Consider the following 23,618-nt stretch of genomic DNA (forward strand, 5'->3'; position numbering starts at 1 on the left):
CCCAGTACGTTTCCGGGCACAATTCAAAATGTTGGTGCTGACTTTTAAAGCCCTAAACAGCCTCAGCCCAGTATACCTGAAGGAGCGTCTCCACCCCCATTGTTCAGCCTAGACACTGAGGTCCAGCTCCAAGGGCCTTCTGGCGGTTCCCTCACTGCAAGAAGTGAGGTTACAGGGAACCAGGCAGAGAGCCTTTTCGGTTGTGGCGCCTACCCTATAGAATGCCTTTACATCAGATGTCAGGGAAATAAACAACTATCTGACTCTTAGAAGACATCTGAAGTTTAGGGAAGCTTTTAAATTGATGTTTTAATGTATTTTTAATATTTTGTTGGAAGCCACCCAGAGTGGCTGGAGAAACCCAGCCAGATAGGCAGGGTATAAATAATAAATGATGGTGATGATGATGGAGATATGAACCATATGAAACAGTGCTTCTCAACCGTAGCTGTCAATAGAACATAGTCTGAAAATAGCTAATAGTAGCAATTATTTTTAACCCACCAACATGGAAATACTACTCCAGAATATTTGGACTCTAAACTGTATTGTCACGATCCACTTCATAAAGAGAAGTACACCAAATCAGCACATACCATAAAACTTATATGGAAAAGTTGATAAAACAATGGAGAATATCCATTCTTGGTCCTGAACTTGATTAATTTTTTTACAGATGATGGAAATAGACTTCAAAAAACTTTCCTCATAAATTAGACATATTCATTGCATTAGAAAGGCAAAGCTATGGTTATTAAAATATGTTATATGCATGCATGCTTTGAAATTAAAAAGAAATTAAGTAATCTCAAACTTCCACAATTTTCAAATGGTTCATAGAAAAAAAACTGTTTAAGAACTGCTGTGTTATATTGATTTGCTTAACTGAGCAGCATGCAAACAAAATGTATTGTAAGTTAAGTAAAAGCAACAAACAGACCTTAAAATACTTTTATATAAAGGGATCACAATTTGGTCTTTTGTTTATTAGAAGAAAAAAACCTTCAGCTCCAAGTTCCTAGCTCTCAGGGAGGCTCTGAAAACCTTGATGATTCCATATTCTCAAACAAGCTAAAATTGTTATTCAAACCCACTTCAGTTCACTGCATGTGCAAGTAGTAATTCATTGGAGATGAAACAGTGGATTCATATTCCTAAAAATCACTATATAACAGCATTTTTATAGTCTCTTCTGTCCTTGAATGCTATGTTAGGTGAATAATGTGGTGTAACTCCATGTAATTAACTCGTAATAAAATAAAATATATGAATTCAATGATATAGGACACTTCACATAATTTCATTTATCCATTTAAACAAAAAAAATATTATATCTTTAACCACCTTTCCATGTCTTTTGAGAAAACACAACTTTCTATTCTACAAGCTGAAATTCTATTCCATATTGCAGTTAATGCATCTTCCACTATTCAGTGAAAAATTCCATTTAGTTCAAATAGGAATTTAGGTAAATTGCCTGTTGAGGGATTGCATTTTTATGGATGTAACACTACAGTACATCATATATGCATGATGTACAATTTAGAATATTCAGTTCTTCTTGGATTGTAATAGAAAATGATGCAGTAGTTTGGTAGCATAAAAAAGTGTAAAATAAAATGTGTGCTAATGGAAATCACACATCAACAAAGATACTGTCTATATCTATAATAATACATATGCTACATGTCTCTAAAATGTTGCTATGCATTTATTCTCACACAAATCCCTACGATCGAGCTGTTCTCAGCTTCTTTAATTTATTACTTCGTATAATCATGCTATTTACCGAAATCCTAACCACTGGATGGCAGCAAGAGAGCCTCATGTGCTTTTAATGTCCCTAATTTTCTTTTGCTTTACCTTCGTTACCAGTTTTAGATTCAATGGCATGCAGGCAAACATTACATTATTTTTAATGTGGTTTGTTTTAAACTATCCTTTTACAACAAGCCAGAATCTGAAATCACAGTTTGATCCTGGCTCATTCTCAAAAGCCGCAGCTACTCAATTCTCCAAATATGGACATCATGGAGATCTGTGGTTTGTTTTAAATCAGAAGTGAGAGCTTCTGATCTCTTCCACAAATGTATGAAAGAGGAAGAGAGGAGAGGGGGAGCACATGAGCCTGGGGCTCTCTGAAGCTTTGTCAAATAACAGGAAACCATGGTTTCCCATTACATCCAGGCTGTGCCAGAGTCTTGTATCACCTCAAACACTAACTGGCTTATTTTGTGGCATCTGCTCTCATGATCTAGAGCATGCTTCATCAGATGCATGGTGGCATCCTCAATTCAGGTAGCTCATCTAATGAAGTGGACTGTACTCTATGAAAGCTGATGCCTCAAGAAAACAGAATAGGGTTTTAACGTGCCACTAGCATTCTAGGTAGGATATTGAAATGTGTGGATTTTTTGTTGTGTTCTCACTCGGCCATACTTTTCTGAACATTCCAGTTCTTCCATTTCTTGAATCTTGATTTACCTGTTTTTTAAGCATAGTTTGATACTGTCAATCAACTTCAGTCAGAGTTTATATATGAATGGGCCAATATAGGTGTATCTTCCAGACACTTAACCACAGATCAGAAGAGGATCACAGAACTGGGCCTGCCCTCACCACTCTTCCTCTCTTCTCTTTTTCCAGCCCTTCCCTTGATAGCCTTTCTGCACCGACCTTAACCAAGGCTATCTCTAACCATCTCCCTGTTGCTTTATGAGTTTCCAAACCACTTCAGACCCTGGTTTCAATTACCTGTTTGTATCTGCTGCCGAGCCTGGGCCATTACTTGCCTGACTAAATATTTCTTTCTTTCTTCTTACAAGTGAGAGCCCCTGTCTGCATGTTTTGGGTGGGAGCCAGGACATGTAGTTTAAGCACAATTAAACTATCTAGATTTTAAGCCTGCATCAGTCCAGTATGTTGGTCACAAAGCAATATATGTCTGGAAGCCTTCCAAATCTCCTATCTGTACACATCTGGAATCATTCTCAAGGTAACCAAATATGCAAATCTATCCAAAATAAGTTATGCCGGCTGCTTGCACTGGGGGTGGGGGATAAGACCTGTGAATCCACCCAAAATTCAATTTGGGCTACAATATGTGTCGCAGAACAGTGCACTGCAGCTGAGAGAATGTTGGGTTTAAATATGAACAATTCTGATTAAAATTTCTGCTTGGCACTGAAGCTCAGTGTGTGGATTAGGAGCATTCACCATCAGAAAGAAATATAAGAGTTTCTTTCAATTGGATTAAAGAATTGTGGAGAATTCTGCCCATTGAATGATACTATACAGGAAGGCTCTTACTTGATTAAAGAAATCATGGCCTACTAATCACATGAAATTTAATCAACTATAATTACAGAGATTTCCAGATTTCCATGTGAAAAAAACATCAGTTTTTAAGGGGGGGGGACGCTTTGTTTTTAAATAAGAAAGCACACATCACAACAGGCACCATTATAGAAGAGGCATGAGAGTTAAGGAGCAATGACACTTCTAATATAGTACCTGCCACATCTTGTTTTTGTAACTACCTGTATTCAAAATAATTCATGTTTTTTATAAAATCTATAAAGTGAGGAAACTTTGTGATCAATTATTCTAGCCAAGTGATTCAATGTTGCAGCCCTACAGTGGATATTCTAAGCAAATGTAAGGATATTAGAAATTTATAACCATACAATATTCTTAAAACTAACTCTCAGCGCACATCTGGGTTTGCACATTTTCAAGATACATTCCAATAAGTTCTTCTGCACCACTGCCACTGAAATGAATAGACATGGCACAACAGCCCAGATGAGTTGTATGTTTATACAACTCCAGTTCAACAGTACTTAAGCAGGAAAGATTCCCAGTAAAGTGTGCTGAAATTATTCTGAAGATTCTTTAATACCTACTCAGAACACAATATTATATCCAAGTATTGAACTAGGCTACAATGCCACCGTTATCAAGAAAGCATATTGTTATCTCTTTTATACCAATGCATTTCCAGTTCAATTGGCGCAAACTGAAAGACCACATGTTGTTATAAGAAGTCTATTCTGATATACAGTATATTAATAGCAAAAGTATACATTTTTCCATTAAAAGCCTAAAGGCATATTTGAAAATCTAAGACACTGACAAGATTATAAACTGAAGACTGCAGTTGGAAAAGCACTTTGCTTCTTAATTTCTCTGAAACATTGCTGCTACACATCACTTTAGTCTCCCAAAAATAAATGAACCATACTTTCCAGCGCAAATAGATTTGTGTACAGGTAGTGTTAATTTTCCTTATTAAAAAAAGCAAAGACAGACATACCTTGCAATGTCAAAAGGAAAGCAGAATTTGGGTACACTCTGGAGTACTTCCTGTAAATGCAGAAGAAAGAATGTTAGGTGCTTAAAAATTACTTGTAATACTGTTTGGGTTTTTAAGATAATAAATAAATAAACAATATTTGGCTTGGGGGAGAATATAACTATAGCACACGTTCCTGGACTGAAATAATTGATTATTAAAAAGGAATTAAGTTTGTGCTTTGGCAGATTGCAAAGACAATGCCATGGAAACCCCAGGAGGAAAAGGCCTGGCCTGAAGGGTATTAACACCCTTCACATCCCCGCTGGGATTCCCTTCAACAAGGCCATATGGATTTTACAAGAAGCACCGTACCATATGGGTAGGCCACGTCTGCTGCTACTTGTACTACAGACTAGCCACAGGGACTTCTGACAGATCCTGGCTCAAAAATACAAATGTTGTTTCAATTAAAATGCAAGCAGAGAAAGGGGAACCAAGTTGGCAGCAAACTGAATTTACTGAGAGCTAAACAACTCTATATGCGTTTCATAAGCTAATGCTTTAAAAAGCTGGAACTCTTCACTGGGTACAAAGCATAAATTGTACAGTTAACCCTTTAGGGCAGCAGCAGCAGCACAAGGTCACAAGCGCAATTCACTCTTAATTTTAAAAGAAAATAAACCTAATGTCTCCATAATCTTACAAGAATTGTAAACTTGTTTTTCGCTTTTCTATTTAAGATGTTGTTTTGCGGCAAGTAATGTGTGTTAATATAGAAATAACGTTGGTTTAAAAAACTACATGATACTTGGAAAAATGAGTAGAGTAATAATGGAAACTATTATCCCAAATAGACAACATCAGTTGACTTTTAGTCTAGAAAATGAAAATCACACAGAACATTAGTAGCACACTGTAGCAATGCCAGCAGTGTGCACTGTGTTGTGCACAGTAACAAAACAATGAAACTGGATTCTGCCATTAGGAATTTACAATCTAAATTTTGAGAGAGAGAAAGGGAAAAGCACACATAGGAAGGATTAATATGAGCAAGTGCTAAATAAAATTTATCTAGGCCTTAGTACATCTCGAGATAAGAAACTTGTGAGTAAAAGGCTTTTTTTAAGGAAAGGAGTGGCTAGGTCAGAGAATTACACATCAGAACAGATGCACCTTATTTCAGATATCAACTTCACATACATGACAAATCAGTGATTGTCATACTGCCTGCAAGACTGCCTGCTCAAGAGACTTCTGACATGAATGGAAGGCAGTATTTTGAGACAGCTTGGCAATAGGCATTCCCATGTAATATGTGTGGATGGAAGCTTGGAATACAATGAGGACATCTGAAAACTTTAAAGACACTCCTACGACCAGGTCAACATGGGTAGGAAACTATCTAAATAAAAAGGTAAAGGTACCCCTGACCGTTAGGTCCAGTCACGGACAACTCTGGGGTTGCACGCTCATCTCTAAATACAGATATACAAATTAATGCCCAGGTCCTTTAAAAACAACAACAACAATCAGTGTTGAATAATTACTCAGATTATCACAGTAGAGAAATCAGCATTTCTGTGTTCTGTGCGGTATGTTTTTTATATGCTGGGCTTTCACAGTGCTAAATATAGATTCCTGTTAACAGAGCACCTGAAACTATACTTAGCCCTCATTTCTTAACAACACTGATTAGTAAGCACAGATGATGGCATTGCTGGGGATCTGTATGTGCAAAAATCCGTTACATTCCTGTGATATTTCTGCTCCTCAATCCAAAATGAGCACACAGAGAAAGTAGATAGATAGATGATAGAAAGATAGATAGATAGCTATAGATAAACGTATCAGTCTCCTCTGCAATATTGTATGAGGCAGATGAACTACAAGACTTTCCCACTGCTGTTTTCCATCCCTCCCCCTATCCTCAATTGGCGCGCATGCGTATACAAAGACACACACACACAAACGTCTGCAAAGCACAGCCTCAGCTCGCTTCCCAACTGGCAGGATCATCCCTCAGGGGACAAGTCTTTAAACCTCCGCACTCTTTAAAATTCAACCAGCCAGCAGGTCTATAGACTGGTGTATAAACAGTATAGGGAGGAAAAATCCTCTCAGCTTATGTCAGTGACAAAGCAGCTCAGCAGTTGACTGTTTCTCCCCTGACAGTGTAAGCCAGGTTTACACAGATCAATAGATGGAAACCTACCTAGCTTGCAGGGCTCAGTTTTCTCCCTTAATTACAGGTGTTATTCAGATTTTTAAATGAATGAAAATAACATGCTGTCCAGAAGCCTTCTAAATGCCTGCTGTGCAGTTGGTTTAAAATATTCATTACACAATGTAAAAATAATGATATATTTAGAAAGTATTACTATGCATCTTAAAGCTGATTTTGCATAGCACTGACAATATTTCTATGACAGGCCATTGTTCTACGAAGAATAAAAAGCCATTAAACTTGCACTTAAGGCATGCCTTGGCTGGTAGACAGACCAAGTTGACAGATTTGTAAAGAATTGCTGCCACTCTTGCTGCAAAGATGGACTGAAGTGTTCATTCTCTGCTAATGAAAAAATATTATATAGATATCTGTATACAAGGAAGATGTCTACTGGATAATGCCTTTTGGCTATGGACACATCTGGATGTTCTAGGAGTCATATGTACAGTTCAGGAAATCAGAGAAAAAATGCATCTCTGTATATAGTGCAAGCAACTGGGAATCTTACCGTTATGCGTCAACAACAAAGCTATCAGATCAATCAGTTACCACTTTGCTCGTTAGAAATGGTTTAAATTTAGAAACAGTTGTTAGAAATGGTCCACAATTTAATTAGTTATCAAACAAATGCTGGACACTGCCCTTGCAACAACGAAATATGTATTTTATTGAATTTCTGTTTGCTCTTAGATGAATGGCATAAGCTCCAAGGCACAAAACTGAAACAACATCCTTTGTTGAGGGAAAAGGAATAATTTTACTAATCTAGAATATGATGCTCTAGAGTACTCAAGCAGCCCAAAGACCATACTGATTAAAAATACTCAGGGGGAGGGGGGAATCCAGTTATCCTCCTGTTCTCAGTCTGAATTCACTTCAACCTGACATGCCACTGAACTTGGAAATGTCAAGTTAAAGTAAATTCTCTTTAGATGATAATGTTCCATATATAAGCATGCATCTGTTCACTTCCTCATCTGCGCCACTAGCACAGAAAAGAGAGGTGCCACCAGAGAGGAAGGATGACCGAAACAGTTGACTTAGAAATATCATGCCAAGTAGGTTTGGAGTGTCATCAAGGGGCAGGCCTGGATAAGGGATATAAAAAGGGAGACATCTTGTATGAAGACCATCACTTCCAATCCTTGGAGACCTATGCTGCTTGGAACTTTGCTAGTTCATCTCTTTTCCTTCAGCCTTTCCTTCTTGTTCTCTTTGCCCCTTGGGTTCTCCATCTCCTGGACCTTTTCACTGAGCTTTCCAGCAATGTTGCCTGCCAATGCCTCTGTCTCCTGCTTTTTGTCAGCACAACACAAGGCCTCCTGCCCATAGGCCTCAGTGACGGAAGTGCCAAGTTTGGCAACATTTCATTTCTTAGCGTTCCCTCCTCAGTAGCTGAACATTCATTGGCATCAACAATCACACAGTCAATGGCTTAGTGGAGGCCACAGGAAATAAGTTTTAGCCAATTATAAAGTGCAGGTATTAATTAATTAATTGGTGACCTATTTAAAGGCAAATTGCTGTTTCCCATTTAAGAGCATTTGTTGTACTGGAAAGGAGACAATGTCACGAAACCTTCATCTGCCAAGAATAAAAAACCAGAACTAGAATTGCTTCCTCTTTAAACCTTCCTCACCCCCAAAAAAAGTATCCAGAGGATGGAAACAAGATCTCTTTAACTTGTGTTTCACCTAAGGATGAAGATTGGCTTGGGGAAGAGCCAGTTATTCGGTTTCTAGGGATGGGGCGTCCACCACTGCTATGCTTCTGGTTCCCAATAGGCCTTGAAGCAACCTGATACCTTCATAGCACCTAAAGGGCCTCATTTGAATGCCTGCTACCTCCGCTCAAATTCTGCCTCAAGACTCCCACCAGATATAGACTCATGGCATTGCCATCAGCCAAGATTTTCCCTTCCCACACCTTGCTTTGTGTACCAACTAGCCTGATGAAGAATTCTGGAGTACACAAAAGCTTGCATACTGTCTTGATTTATTTTGGTTGGCTTAATAACGGTATAGCTCTATCGTGGTTTTTGAATTTTTCTCATGGACCAACATCACTTTTTTTTTTACTTTTGATATCTGTATAGCATCACAGTAAACATTGAGGAATCTTGTTATCATTACAGTTCTGTCGAGAATTAGAAACCATTTTATTTGCCATTCTTAAACTGAGAGTCTCTAAAATATGATAATATTTTAAATAACTCTAAATATTTATTATTTTTGCCAATTCCCAAATTATCAGAAGGTATTATGGAGCATAGACATGCCCAGAATAGAAGAATCTGGGGAGTGGGAGGGGGCAACAGGGCTTGCTCAGCTGACGCATGGGGGAAGCAGTGGTGGCTGCTGCACTAGCCCACATGTCAGCTGTCGGGCAGGAAGGCTGATCAGCCTCAAAAGGCCCCACTGCACCTCTGGTTTATGAGGAGACCCTCCCCAGAGCCCAAAGATGTCCTCTCCGGAGTGCTTCCCATTTCTGGGTTCCCGGCACAGTGTGTGCATGCATTCACACGCAAATGGGGAGTTGCCTGTACTCCAAATGTGGTTGCACCATTCCACTTTTCAGTTCCTTGAGAATTCTATGCATGCATGCATGTATGTTTATAGAAGTATTTCTATGCTGCGATATCATAAAATACCTAGGTGGTGTACTACATTAAAATATAAGACAATCTTAAACACAATACAGATAAATCACTGAAGTGGCTAATCAAAAAAATTAAACATTGAACAGCTACAAAGGCCTGTCAGCATAAAAAGGTCTTCAAGAGAAGTCGGAAGGGAGGATGGCTGCCAAATCTCTCCTGAAAGAATGTCGCACAGCATGGAACCTACAACACTAAATGCTTAACTTACAGTCTAGACCAGGCCTCTGTAACATGAGAGACTAGCAGCACTCCTCCAGATGATCTCAGTGAACAAGCTGGGATATAAGGACTCAGGCGATTCTTGAGGTATCCTGTGTCCAAGTTGTTCAAGGCTTTGTATGGCAATACAAGAACGTTGAACCTGACCTGGTAGCATATGGATAACCACTGCAGGTGTTTCAGAAGAGGTATCACATGCTATCAGCTGTCTGTCCCAATCAGCAATCTAGCCATTGGAGCTTCTGAACCAGGCCCAAAAGCAGCTTCACATAGAGTGCATTGCATTAATGTAGTCTCAAGATTACCAGTGCACAGACAATAGCAGCAAAGTGATCCCAGTTCAGGTATGTCCACAGCGGGCATACCAGATAAATCTGGTAAAAGGCACTTCTAGTCATGGAGGCCACCTAAATGTATCCAGGAGTACCACAAAGCTACAGAACTCCTTCTTTAGAGGGAGCACAACCCTGTCCAGAATAGGCAACTGGCAAGATTGCTGGACACAAGAACCACTTGTCAACAGAGCCTCAGTCTTCCCAGGGTTCAAATTCAGTTTATTAGACCACATCCAGTCCACTACAGCATTATAGCACCAGTCCAGTGCTTGCACAGCCTCTCCTGGTTCAGATAATATCAAGAAATAGAGTTGTGTGTCATCAGCTGACTGATGGCGTCAGGCTCCAACATTCCTAAGGACTTCTCCCAATAGCTTCATAAAGGGACTCCAAAGCTTTAGGTTGCAATGCTATACCCACTGATCTTGGAGTAAGTCCCACTGAAGTTAAGAAAACTTAAGAGACTGTGCTATTAATGTGCATTTGGCTCTTGCACAATAAACATAAACAGGCCTCTGCATTAAGAAAAATGACAAGAAAATGAACTTCAGTGTGTGGAATAACTGCTTGATAGGGTATCATATAACCTCTTTGCAAGCCAATCGGAATGAACACTTAATAAACACTTTACTGTTCACATGTGAGCAGCCATATCTTTTCCATATAGTTCCCATGGAGTGCCACAGAATATCATCAAGTCCCATCACTCCTGGAGGCGTGCTAATCACTCCAGGCTATGAGCAGCTGTATTATGAATTTTTTAAAGTTTCAAAGGCAAACAAATATTTAACAGGAACAGATACAGCATTCAAAATGCCTCACAAGTAGTATAAAAAAAAAAAGTTTTGTGCCTGTGGATTTTAAAGGATTTTCTGTTGGAAATCCACATATAATGGAACAAGAAGACCTCAGTCCTATCCTCATGCAGAAGAGGAATGGGACAGACTTGAATAGATCCATCCATTCCCATTGGGAAGCGGCCTACATGAACTGTAGACCAGCAGGAATACAGATATAATCAGAACAACTTTGTAATTGGAGCCAGAGACCGAAGTAAAGATTGTTTTAATATTTTTGCTTAAAGCGATGAAGAATCTATAAAGCAAGGACTGGGAGATACTGAGGGTAAAATTGCATGCTATGTTAAGCACAGTCATTAACAAGTATAAAGGTAAAGGTACCCCTGCCCGTACGGGCCAGTCTTGACAGACTCTGGGGTTGTGCACCCATCTCACTCAAGAGGCCGGGGGCCAGCGCTGTCCGGAGACACTTCCGGGTCACGTGGCCAGCGTGACATCGCTGCTCTGGCGAGCCAGAGCCGCACACGGAAACGCCGTTTACCTTCCCGCTGGTAAGCGGTCCCTATTTATCTACTTGCACCCGGGAGTGCTTTCGAACTGCTAGGTTGGCAGGCGCTGGGACCGAACAAGGGGAGCGCACCCCGCCGCAGGGATTCGAACCGCCGACCTTTCGATCGGCAAGCCCTAGGCGCTGAGGCTTTTACCCACAGCGCCACCCGCGTCCCATTAACAAGTATACTGACTGCTTAAATTTTCCCACAATCCAGATCAGAATCATGTAGCGCAGGAAGGGTGAAGCCTTTCCTCTCAGCGCCATTTTTTTCTCTCTCACTCTCTGTCTGTCTGTCTGTCTGCCTGTCTCTCTCTCTCTCACACACACACAAACACACACACAAAATCCCACCTCATAGCTTCTTGTGCTTAACTATGACCTATATTATCAAAAATAGCACTTTGAGAGCTAAACAGCAACTGAGGGGGCTGCTTCCTGTGGGAAAACATTGCAGGAGAAAAGGGGCGAACTCCCTCCTTCTTGCTAGGTCAGGCTCTATGCAACTGATTTTTGTAAAAATAATTAGTGGCCAATGTTCACCATGCTTTTTAAAATAAATAAATAAATAAAGCATGCCTATCATAATGTCTAGTTTGGCCCTAAGTGATAAAATCCTGATTAGCCTGAATCTGTTTATCAGAGTCTGTTTTCCCCAGGTACCTAGATAACCTTGAATAACAAGCATTTAGAACTAGACAGAAATGTGAAATTGAATCATATTATCTCTGCATTGGGTTAGGGTAAATTGTACCAAAATAATGTGCAACTAATGTTTATCCAACGTATGATTAGAATATTGGGATGAAATCTATTAAAATAAGATTTTATAATTGTTAAAATCAAAAAGTATTGTGATAAAAGCCATTCTTCAGTCCCTAATACCACATTGGCTATGATGCTCTGCAGTTACAATTACACAGGTTCCTCTGAAACCAAAACAATAACTGCATGCAGGACAGAAGCAAACAATTTTAGGTAAATATTCCTTATAAACCGAAAGCAAATGTTGTAACAATCTACTGCCTCTTATTCCATTTATTTACAAATGTCAGAGAGTAATGGTGTAGCATTGTAGTTCTACTGTTTACAAATCTGCTTAATACTGGTCTCCAGTGCCAGATTTAAGTTTTCTGATCACACAATTAAGATAAAAATAAGGCAGAATTCTAGACATGGTAGCTCAACCTGCTTCCAAAGAAATACACCTCAACGGAAGTATTTGTTGAGCTACACCGCAGACATCCAGAGCAAAAAGTGTATCTAGAAAGTGAGCACACACCTGATTCTAGAGCTGTTATAGTCAGAGATTCCATTATACCCTGTGGTTGGCAAACATAGCGAGACTCAAAACCACTCTTGTGTGAGTCATATTTGTGCAGTATCTAATTAGTTGGGCTCTGGGTGCTACAGCAAGAAAAATGAATAATTTATCCAATGACACCATCATTTCTTTACAATGAAAATCGGAGAAGGGAGACAGAAGGGGATCTAACACCTTTTCCACCCAGCCTTAAGATATACAAATGCATGCATTTTGCAGGGCTTTAGAAACACCATATGGAAGTTGTGAATACTACAAATTAGTGTTTTAGTGGATTCAGCTTTGGAATCCTAGCCCTTCTGAATTTTCATTCTGAATCCACTCCGAACTTATATGATCAGTGTAAAGAATAACCGCAGCTATCAGGCCTGTTTGTTTTAAAGATAATCTGTTCAATGTGTGAAACACAGAACAGAAATCACAAGATAGGTGATAGGAAGCTCCAACAACAATACTTTTGAATACTGTGTTCAGATCCCCCAAAATAATAATTTTAGCTGTGCACATCCACTACTTGATAATCTGTGAACTGAGCCAGGGTTTGGTATATTAAGTTCTGAGAACCACATCAGAAACATAACATGAGGATGACCCCTGATAATTTGAAATGCATAATATAACTAGTACATTCCTTCCACAAATATTTATCTCTGTGTTTGTGTTTATTACATTTATATATCACCTCTTTATCCCAAAGAGCTCAAAGTGGTGTTCTCCTCCCCATTTCGTCCTCGCAGCAACCCAGTGAGGTAGGTTACTGAGAAATGGTGACTGGCCAAGGTCACCCAGTGAGCTTCATGACTGAATGGGGATTCGAACTCTGGTCTCCCAGGTCACAGTCCAACATTTTAACCATTACACCACACTTGGCATGAATATTGCCAAAGTGCAGATGCTATGAGTTGTTCAAAGGGATTCTGGCAGTAATTACAAAAACTGCAATTTGAAGATAGACTCCTAAATTCTCCAAGGCAAAAGCTATTTTCCAATACTGGTTGAAAATGATATAGGAAGAAACATAATCATGTCCACAGCCTCTGTACTCAAGCTAAGTCAGGGGTGGGGAACCTTGGGAACAAAATACAGTCCTCTAGGCCACTCTATTTGGCTTTTGGGGCTCTTCCTAGGCCACACACTTTCCCAGTCCATATCCCCTATTCTTAGACTATATCCATCAATGGACCTGCCCAGCGTCCTCAACTGCCTTTTCTTGGCTGGGAACCATGATCATTCCCTTTCCCTTTTCAGAACCAGTGCTTGTGAACTTCCCTTTCTGCTCTCCTCCTCTAATGTAGTCACAAGGAGGACAATGGAAGTGTTCACTTTCATTTTTAACTCAGTTTGTTACATCTGAACCCAAAATTGCACTTAATCATAATTATAGTTTAAGGAAACAAGTCAAAATAATAAACCATGGTTTGAAATCAGCTTGTTTCCCTAAACTATAGCTAAGACTAAGCATAGTAAAGTAAAAATAGAAGTGAAAGCTTCCCATCTCCTCATCCTGGCCCTGCCTGAGGAAAGAGCAGGGGAATGTGCATGAGCCCAAGCTTCTTTCACATCACATCCAAAATGAGCCAGTTATTAGCAACATGATTTGGTAGCCTCTCGCTGTGTTTACCTCAAAGAAAACCTATTATTTGGGAAGTTGATCTGGCAGTCGCTACTTTAAAAAATTGCAAATAGTTACAGGAAAACTCTACAATAGCCTCAATAATTTCTACTGGACCTAATTCCAGTAGCAAAAGTGAATCTTCACCACAAATCATGTAAGAAAGGTACAGGTTTGTGAAAAACGTTCTCTGTGTCATGAAGGCAACTTGACCAAGAGAAGCATGCAAGAAAATGGCAATGCACATGGTCAAAACTTTAGAAAGGAAGAGCAGGAGTTTGACAATGGTCACTAAAGACTGACAATGTGGGAACGGGTGAGTAATTGAGCTGCCTTCTGCACTGGACATGAATAGGAGAATCAGTCAAACAGTCTTCATATGCTTATTAGAGCAAACATTATTGGACGCACCACTCAGAAAGATACTGCAAGAGTTTCGGCTAAAGATACTGCTTTAACGCTGAACAATAATTATTTTGTTCAACTCATAGAATGATGAACACATAACCGTCAATGAAATGTTTGCGCTTTTATTACACTGCTGCTTAAGGCAATGGATAGAGGCCAAATTCAGCATTCACTTTTTGTTGGTTAATACGCAGTATCTGAAAGACTGTCCAATATTAAATTAAATGTTACACTTGATAAAAATGAGAACATTTTTAACAAAGTAATCTCTAATATTACAGCTGTACTATAAAATGGGTAACATATGCATACAGTCTATTAAAATGCACATAATTTATCCAGCTCAAAATGAAAACATATCTAACAAGTAATTCTATTCATCTGGCCCTTTTTCACCCAGCCTTAAGATATACAAATGCATGCCTTTTCACCAGAACACAGCAGCTGGGAATGAAAAGGAAAGCATTCAAATGATCATTTTCACATCATATTCCATCGTCTTTTCACCAGCTTCTCCTCTGTCTTTCTTTGAGCCCTATTCTATTACAAGAGAGCTGCTTCTTAGATCAATTCATATTTCCATAATCCACACTGCTGTTTCTCCCTCTTCTCCCCAGGGTAGACTAACCCCTACATCCAGAGCTGTGGCTTACAACTGTCATTAAGACCTATAACAATAACAAGATAACAAAAGAGTTGGTCGAGATGAGGCTTGGCTATACCATATGCTGATCAAGTGCAAAATTTTGAACTAGTGGAGAAAAATCTATAAAACAAAACCATGATACATATATTGGGCTTGCCATTTGTCCTTCCAAATGCAAGGAAAGTCAACTTTTAAAATCATCAAACATTTATTTGCAAGCACACAGAGCCTTCATGTACAAGTGATATTAATGTCTGCTCAGAGGTGAAAGATGACGATTAAAGGTCCTTCCAAGTCTTTAGACCACAATTGTCAGGGGATCTCCCTTGTGTCTTCAAAATGTCTGTTTTCTTCCCAAAATAAGAGCCAAAACCCACCACGTTCATAAAATGGTTTGGATCAACCAATGCATTAATCCATTAGCTGCAATTTCATGGTGAAAAACATGAAATGGTTTATATTTAAAGTTGCATGTGCATGTTCCTAACACTTTCACAGTTAAAGGTGTATAGTCTGTTAGTCTTACAACCGTGTTGGGCATGTGCAGAGCTGTTGATTCCATCATTAAATATAACATTTCCAATTTGAATTTGTTTGTTTTTTTAAATGAAAGCTTTTTAATTAACAGGTTTTTCTCTATGTGCATCTATGAAATTATAACAAGCATTAAATAACTTGTACTAGTTGCTGAGGGGAAACATTACGTGCAGTTCCATTATTCTTTTTTTTCTGGGGGGGTGGGGACCACATTCAATTTACGGGCAGCACTTGAAGCAAAAGAACAGCATGTAACCAGTTCCCCCTTGCACCATTTCCCACTGAAAATCACCCTCTAAAACTGCTTATATCCCAGCAATGGAAAAGATCCAGGAATCCATATCAGTCCCTAGACGAAATCACAAAACATAATGTGTAGTTCTGTGTGCATATCATAGCTGTATGTGCATATTATAGCCTCCAGTGGTCCTGTTTTAGCCAGGAAAGCTGTGTTGTTTCGAGTTATGCCCTAGGAAAAGAACCCATTTTCCAATTACTCCAGTTTTCAAGAAGCAACAACATTTCTCCTTCACTCCCACCTATTTCGTTCTTTATTCCTTTATACACATATGGCTGGACCAAGAAATTTTTGGGCCTGAGGCAAAGGACAAAATGCCACCCCCCTATGCCATGTACTGAAGCCAACTGGACAGGCAATTGAATCTTACTTCAACACTGGCAATGGGGACAGTGGCCTATACCTGAAGGAAACAGACTAGCTTGGGGGTTGCAGAACAGGTCATGTGGCATACACAGCTCTGTCCTCCAACCTAGGAGAGTGGCCGATGGGCCTGAGAGCATTGGCTAGGGATCTGCCACTGCTACCTGTACCAACATCTGCTGTCACCTCACTCCAGCTAAGGGTGAGGCAGTTCTGCCACAGCAAAGGCTGAAGTCCAGTGTAGACATCATAAACAATCTGCCAAATCACAGCTATCTATTTTTGTCAGCCTTTATTTTTTTAATAAAGCACTAAAATTATTCAGGCAAGCAAAGTGATTGTGATAAAAATATTTGTTTATGAACTGGTTTGATGATTCTTCCCCTCCAAAGTCTTAGAGTTATATATTAAATTTATTTATACCCTACCTTTCCACCACTTAGTTCAGGCTTCTCCAGAGTGGTGCCCTTCAGATGTTGCTGGGCTGCAACTCTTATTATCCCTAACAATTGGTCACATAGGCTGGGGCCGATGAGGCTTGGGACATCAGGTTGGGACAAGCTGACGTGGGCCTTCAAGGGTGCTCGTATGTTTGCATGGTCTGCAGTCTCAACACATGCAGACTTCCACATTCCTAGAATGAAGGTCTGCAGCTGAGTGACGGAACAGCTTGCTTTGCATGAGAAGGTCCCAGGTCCAATCCCTGACATCTCCAGGTAAGACTGGGAGAAACTTCCTCTCTGAAACTCTGGAAAGTCACTGCCAGTCAGCATAGACAATACTGAGCTAGATGGCTCATTGGTCAAACTCAGTATGTTGGCTTGCTCACCCTCAGCTTTATGTATACTCCAGTTGGCCTCAAAAGAATAAGCCCACCTAAAAGAACGCACAACTTCAGGCCAATCTTTTTCATACATTACATTGGAAGAATTACAGTCATACCTCGGGATGAATACGCTTCGGGTTAGGCAATTTCGGGTTGCGCTCCACGGCAACCTGGAAGTAACGGAGCGCATTACTTCCAGGTTTCGCCGTGCGCGCATGCACAGACCGTTAAAATGACGTCTCGCGCAGAAGCACCAAAACGCGACCCACGCACGCACAGACGCGCTATCGCGTCTTGCGTTCCATTCAGGATGCAAACGGGGCTCCAGAATGGATCCCGTTCGCATCCCGAGGTACCGCTGTATTCAAGGAGACACAATTCACTTGCACTTTCTCTCTCCCCACTTCAGTGTAGTGTACAATGCCACCCTAATCTGACCAGTTTTCATCTGGCAGATAATGAAAGTTTAGGGCAAACCATAACAGTGAATGTCTAGAACTTGAGGAGGAAGGCAAAGGGAAGCAGCAGACAATTTGGCCCTGTAACTGGACTTGACCCTAGGCCCAAAATAAAATCACTCCAGTTCTCATCTCCTTTTACCCTGAATGGCCATCTTATTTATGATAAGTGAAACCTATTTTTTCCTAGTTGTTCTGAGCCACCTTTCATACTGATTCCAGGGCAGTCTGCAACATTGTTGTCTTCATTTACCCTATTGTGTTTTAAAACAGCAATTACAAAATAGGAGCTGACAACTCCGAGCCAAATGCCATCCTACTAAAGGTGCTACTTGGCTCCTCAATTGCCAAACCAAGTTCTGCCTTCACTTGTTGGACATCAGTTCAGGCAACAAGGAGCAAGAGCAAATAGAGGGGTGGAAACAAAATGATGCAGAATCACCACTAGGGAACAGCCTTGCACATACAGGTACCTGAAAGCACTAAGAAAACATGCAGAGCCTTGCAAGACAATGATTCAATATGCCTATAGTTCTCTTCCTCCACACAGGAGAGGAAAAAGGGAGGGAGGGAGGTGGTGACTGTGCTGTGTCTTCTGGCAAGCTTTAAAGTACCAACCCAGAAAAAGCAACTGCTGCTGCAGATCTGTAAGAGCAAATCTTTTATTAAAAAAATCAAGCTGGGGAGGAAAGAAAGAGGCTGCTCTTACAGAGAAATTTTAGAATCCAGTATGTTCAGTAGTGAACTAAACAGTAAGATTGTGGTTAAGAAGGTGCTAGTGCTGTCCAGGCATATCTCTTTATGGTTCTAGTGTCATGTCAAATGTTGAAAGGAAAAATGAGTGTGTCTGTGCACACAAATAATTATATTGAAGATTTTGTGCATACAGGATTGTCTATATGTTTTCTTTTCAAAGGATGAAGCAAAAATAACTTAATTGTGCTCTTCGGTGTATGTTGCAGATATCACAAAGATCACCACACCAGTTTGGTTATAGATATTCAGTACAAAAACTGGTGTCTTCAGAATTACTAAACACGTATTTCAAAATATAATTATACTGGCTAATACTTTCAAAAATTCCGAACTTCTTAATTGTCTCTATTTGTTTTTAAGTTCCATAGTAAGCCAAAATACAAATAAACACACACAAAACCAAAGCTGGCATGAGAGACAGTAACAGTCTTTCTTTATTCTGTTTGACAGGTAAGGCATCATTCTACTTTAAAACACGAGTTGCCATTGTGGTCCACTTGTCTTCAGAGGGGTCTGGAAGACTTTGATTTCAGCAAGTATAATTAAAAGAAGCGGCATAAAATTTACTTACACTTTGGTCTCATTTGTATGCCAAACCATCATCAAGCCAAACTTTGGTTTAAAGAGGAACCTACTCAGCTCCTGCTGATGCCAGGCTGCCATAAGCTAAGGCATTATCTTAAGAGTGACATTCAAAGCTAGGCTCATGGTTTGCTATTATGAATGAATATATGAATGGTACACATTTTCTTTTAACTATACAGTCATACCTCGGGTTACAACCGCTTCAGGTTGCATTTTTTCGGGTTGCAAACTGCCGAAACCCGGAAGTACTGGAACAGGTTACTTCCGGGTTTCAGCGATCGCACATGCTCAGAAGCGCCAAATCGCAACCTGCGGGTGCGCAGACGCGGGTTGCGAACGCTGCTGGTTGCAAATGTGCATCCCACACAGCTCACGTTCGCAACCTGAGCGTCCAGTGTACTTGTTGATGTCAAAGAGCTTACAGTTTGGGGAGAAACAAACCATAAACTCAGACTGAGATGTAACTCTAAACTAGAACAGAACTTAACTTGTAGCAGCAGCAGGGGAAGAGTGAAACACTCGAAATTTCAGCACCAGTATGATGTAAATTCACCTTTAAACCATATGTTAGTTTAACCATGGTTTAAAGTGACAAACGAACTAAGCCACTGACTGTTATCTTGGTTAATGCTTAACCAGAGCATCATATTCTGCATCTTTTTCTCAGGAACATCTTTATGTGGCAAGCTACTAACTTTAGCCCATTTCTCTAGTTTATCATGGTAATGCTTTTTCACATTTGTTTAGATTTCTCACCTACTCTACTCAAAGGAACAGAACACAATACTTATGTGCCTTTACCTTGGTTTATCCAACAGCAACATAATGTTCATTAGGTTGGCTTCTAATAATTTAGCCAGTAAGATTTACGGCTGAAAAGGTACACAGGTTTACACCTCCCACATACAAAGCTGCTACTATGGCATTTAGCCCAATCGCAAGGACAGCTCCCCTTGCCATTGACCCTTTCCTATGCCATTCAACTCTATACATTTGTAGCTGGATTTAACAGAACACACACCTATAAAAATACTAACATTTGCAACTGACAGACTTAATAAAACTTGCTTTTTGCATGGACACAAGCTTTGAATACAATCAATCTCTAATGCACCTTTGATAGTAACATTTGAATAAGAGAGACAGAGTGAAATCGAAAACACAGCTGCTCCCAGGCAAAAAGTCTCATTCATTCAAATGGTATTTGCAGTCTACCTAAAGCTCTTGACTACTGGAATAGATTGCAACTTCATATTGATGTGTGAGCAAAATGTTGCCAAGTAACAACACACATAAACTGGGGTTCTCTGTGTTGTCATAAAGAAGTATCATTGATCTGAATGAGTTTCACACATGAACAAGTGACAATTTTGTTCGGAATTTCAGGGCCAAACTGCAAACTGCTGTGGCAACATACTTTTATATAGGTTCCTATATTCAAAACATAATTCAAACTGTTGTTTATGGTGTTTTTCTCCAAGGATCTGGCACTATTTAAAGCAAAACTGAGAAATCTGTCTGAGCCACAGAAAGAAGAAAGTATGCTGTTCAATAAAACCAAAATGAAAAGAGTGAAATGCATTCAATGAAGAAGCCTATAAAAAAAAAAACCCCATAATTTTTAGAGGACTTGGTTGTTGTTTTTAATGAAACCACTGTTTTAGACAACCACCTGTTTGTTGCAAGCATTACGCTCCTGTTTAAAACTGTTACCTGCCCAAGTGTCAAAGTAGCTCTGGTGAAAGAGAGAACATTTTCATGAATACTGAAATACCACCAACAGTATATACACAACCAACATGTTAACATCAGTGCTGATACTAACAGTTGTGCAACCTCTTAGATTATCACTGGTGATGTGCGCCTGGTGGCAATTTCAGTGCTGTATGTCAATCATAATTTCCCAAATTTATTCCTCTGGAACTATATTCATGACTTCAGAAGAAGAAATGCCACCACTGGCGTTTGGTCATAATATCCACACAGATTAAAAATAATAATGTGATAAATCCATGAAAGCAACTATCATAGTGTGCAATACTTCCTGCCACAAACACATTCTAATGATCAAATCAGCTGGTGAAGAGTCTTTTATTGTTATCATCAGCCATCTGCCTTTCTACAGTTGAATAGGAAAGCTTTAAAAAGCTGTAGAAAGGCAGGTTATTCTGATATTATTATTATTATTATTATTATTATTATTATTATTATTCCATCATTTTAAAGGGATCAATCTCATGTTTCTAACCTTGTCTCCAAAGTCCTCCGGGAACTTCCACAAAACCACAGGATCTGTAAATAATTGACAGACAGCATTAATCAGAGACAAAAGAACAGAGTCTTAGAGTAGAGTACATTAATATTAAAGAGGGTCAACGTAGCTTCAGGCTCACAGACAGGTACAAAAAATGTGTCTCAAAACTAAGATCCGGGATTATTCAAAATATTTTTTTTAATTTCATATTTATGAAACTCCATGCATATTTGTTAACACAATAATGGAAGGTTATTTTGTGGTGGATGGGTGTTTTCCGTTGCCTTTTACTCTGTGGCTGTTTCAATGCCTTTTTAAAGATGTTATTCCAATATTCATTTTTGCAAAAGGGAATAAAAGTAGAAAAAATGCAAAATGTTTTTCAAATGTCACAAATATCACTGTTTTTTAAAGCAGGTCACCAAGCTTTTTTCCACATTTACAATTTAAAATTACAGGTTAAGAATATCACAGAATACTACACATTCACCGGTTGAAGTTTGGGACCTGCTACATCCAAAAATCATTTGGTTTTATGCAAACTAGCACTGGCTAAAGAAATAAATTTGATAGCTTAAGGGAGGCATTTTTAAAAGTTTTTCTTTCAATCCTAACCCCATGTAGGATGTGTACCTGGAACTCTTATCTGGCAGAACTCCCAAATACTTCATTCTGAGGGATGTTCCGTGTGATAAAAAAGTTGTCAAGTAAATAAAGCTTCAGTCTGCACAACACTTAAATAATTCTGTCTGATACTGTTGTTTTGAAATTTGCTACTACTTCAGTCTTTGTTATATGCAATTATGTTATGTTATTAGGTAGTAATAAAACACACATGCAGCAGTTAATTGCCATATGAATATATAAAACACAATAGATCCCACAAGCTTGAAATCTGTCCACATTTGCTCTAATCCATTCCACAAAATAAAAACCAGTAAATATAGTCATGTTACTTTGTATTATGATATTGACTTTGCATCCCTTCAAAGGTCTTACTGGCCACTAACAAATATTCAAAGGATCAATTAATTTTCACACTTCCTTTCTGAACTGCTCCCATCATTTTCATTTAAGGTACAGTAAGGAGAAGGGGAGTTTTCCATCACAAAAAAAGAGATGGATAGTTTGGTGTACGCAGCACCACAATCCTGAATGTGAGTCTCCTACCCCCTGAGTTGACAGGTATGAAAACTTTTGTTCAGAATTCTTTGTGCACTAGGAAATTGATTAAGTGAATGGAAGGAGGGTGTTGACAAGAAGCAAGAGGCTACATCTTGACAAGAAGGAGGAAGCATAATCCTATTCTGCAGTTATGTACTTCCTCTTCAGAACTACTGAGACCAAATTTACTTTTCCTGGGAAGACTGGTTTCTAGACACCCAACAACGTTAAGTCAATTTTATGCTGATTTTATGGATGAGAGAACAGGAATAGCTAGAAGAAAACACCGTCACCATAGATGACTTGTAACTCACTACACAGCTTAGATCAACATATGCCTTATAACAACTCAAAATATATTAGCGCTGGATTAAACACTTTTCATTTATATTTTTAAGTGACCATAAGACTCACCAAGTATTTGCAACTTATATAGATATTACGAACATTATATTGGTTATAGATTTGCACAAAGTTGCTTCCACATGTGCAAGATATTGCTTCAGGAAAGGCATTCCATAAGACACAAGCAAGTGTCACCACGGGCCCCCCACTATGTGCAAATAATCCCTTTCCACTCATGTAAATAGTGAGGTTTGGATCCAAACCCCTGGGATTATCATACAGTTCAATAATCTATCCTACTTTCTCTAAGAACAAGTTATTTCATATTTACTGAAACTACAATAAACTTATCTTAATTATAGCAAATTTAAGATGGACTAATGGTCAGGGGTCCCCTTTACCCCTTTTAATGGTGGTTAAAAATTAAATCCAACACCTTCCTCCGTATTTAAAAGTTATTTTTTTAATTTCGTAAATGTCTAAACCTGTGTCCAAACATGGATTCTAGGGTGGTGCACATTTTAAAAATTCAAACACCAATACAATATTAAAGCAAACTGCAAAAATCAAAACATAATAAAAACTAGAAGTAAAGTTAACATAGCATCACAGGTGTCCTCCAATAAAAATTACACGATATCAATATTAAACTCAAGACAAAGAGCATATGAAGGAAACCTGCTAAAAGTAGCCTCAGCAATTATCTAAACAAAGGAAAATTTACATTTCATATATGTTTGTTACTGTCAATTAATTTTAGATATTTAAAGGAAACACAGAATCACAGAATTATAGAGTTGGAAGGGACCACAAGGCTCATCTAGTACAAGCCCCTGCTAAGCAGAAATCTTGCCCAATGTGGAGCCCAAACCCAGAACCCTGAAAACAAGAGCCTCATGCTCTACCATCTAAGCTTTCCCAACAGTTTTCTCTGCATTAGAAAATATACCCTACA

At 39.2% G+C, this 23,618-nt stretch overlaps 1 protein-coding gene across 3 annotated transcripts in view; it reads right to left on the minus strand.

Annotated features, from left to right (window-relative positions):
- Positions 1-23,618, minus strand: part of DENND1B (DENN domain containing 1B) — a 170,085-nt gene that overhangs the window by 105,568 nt on the left and 40,899 nt on the right. For all 3 annotated transcript variants that reach the window (XM_053391487.1, XM_053391486.1, XM_053391488.1), the window contains exons 3-4: positions 21,149-21,192; positions 4,316-4,365 (exon numbers count right to left, since the gene is read on the minus strand). In XM_053391487.1, coding sequence (XP_053247462.1) covers positions 4,316-4,365; positions 21,149-21,192 — 94 coding nt within the window. The remainder of the gene's footprint in view (positions 1-4,315; positions 4,366-21,148; positions 21,193-23,618) is intronic.

Source organism: Podarcis raffonei, chromosome 6, assembly GCF_027172205.1.
Source record: "Podarcis raffonei isolate rPodRaf1 chromosome 6, rPodRaf1.pri, whole genome shotgun sequence".
NCBI classification, from domain to species: Eukaryota; Metazoa; Chordata; class Lepidosauria; order Squamata; family Lacertidae; genus Podarcis; species Podarcis raffonei.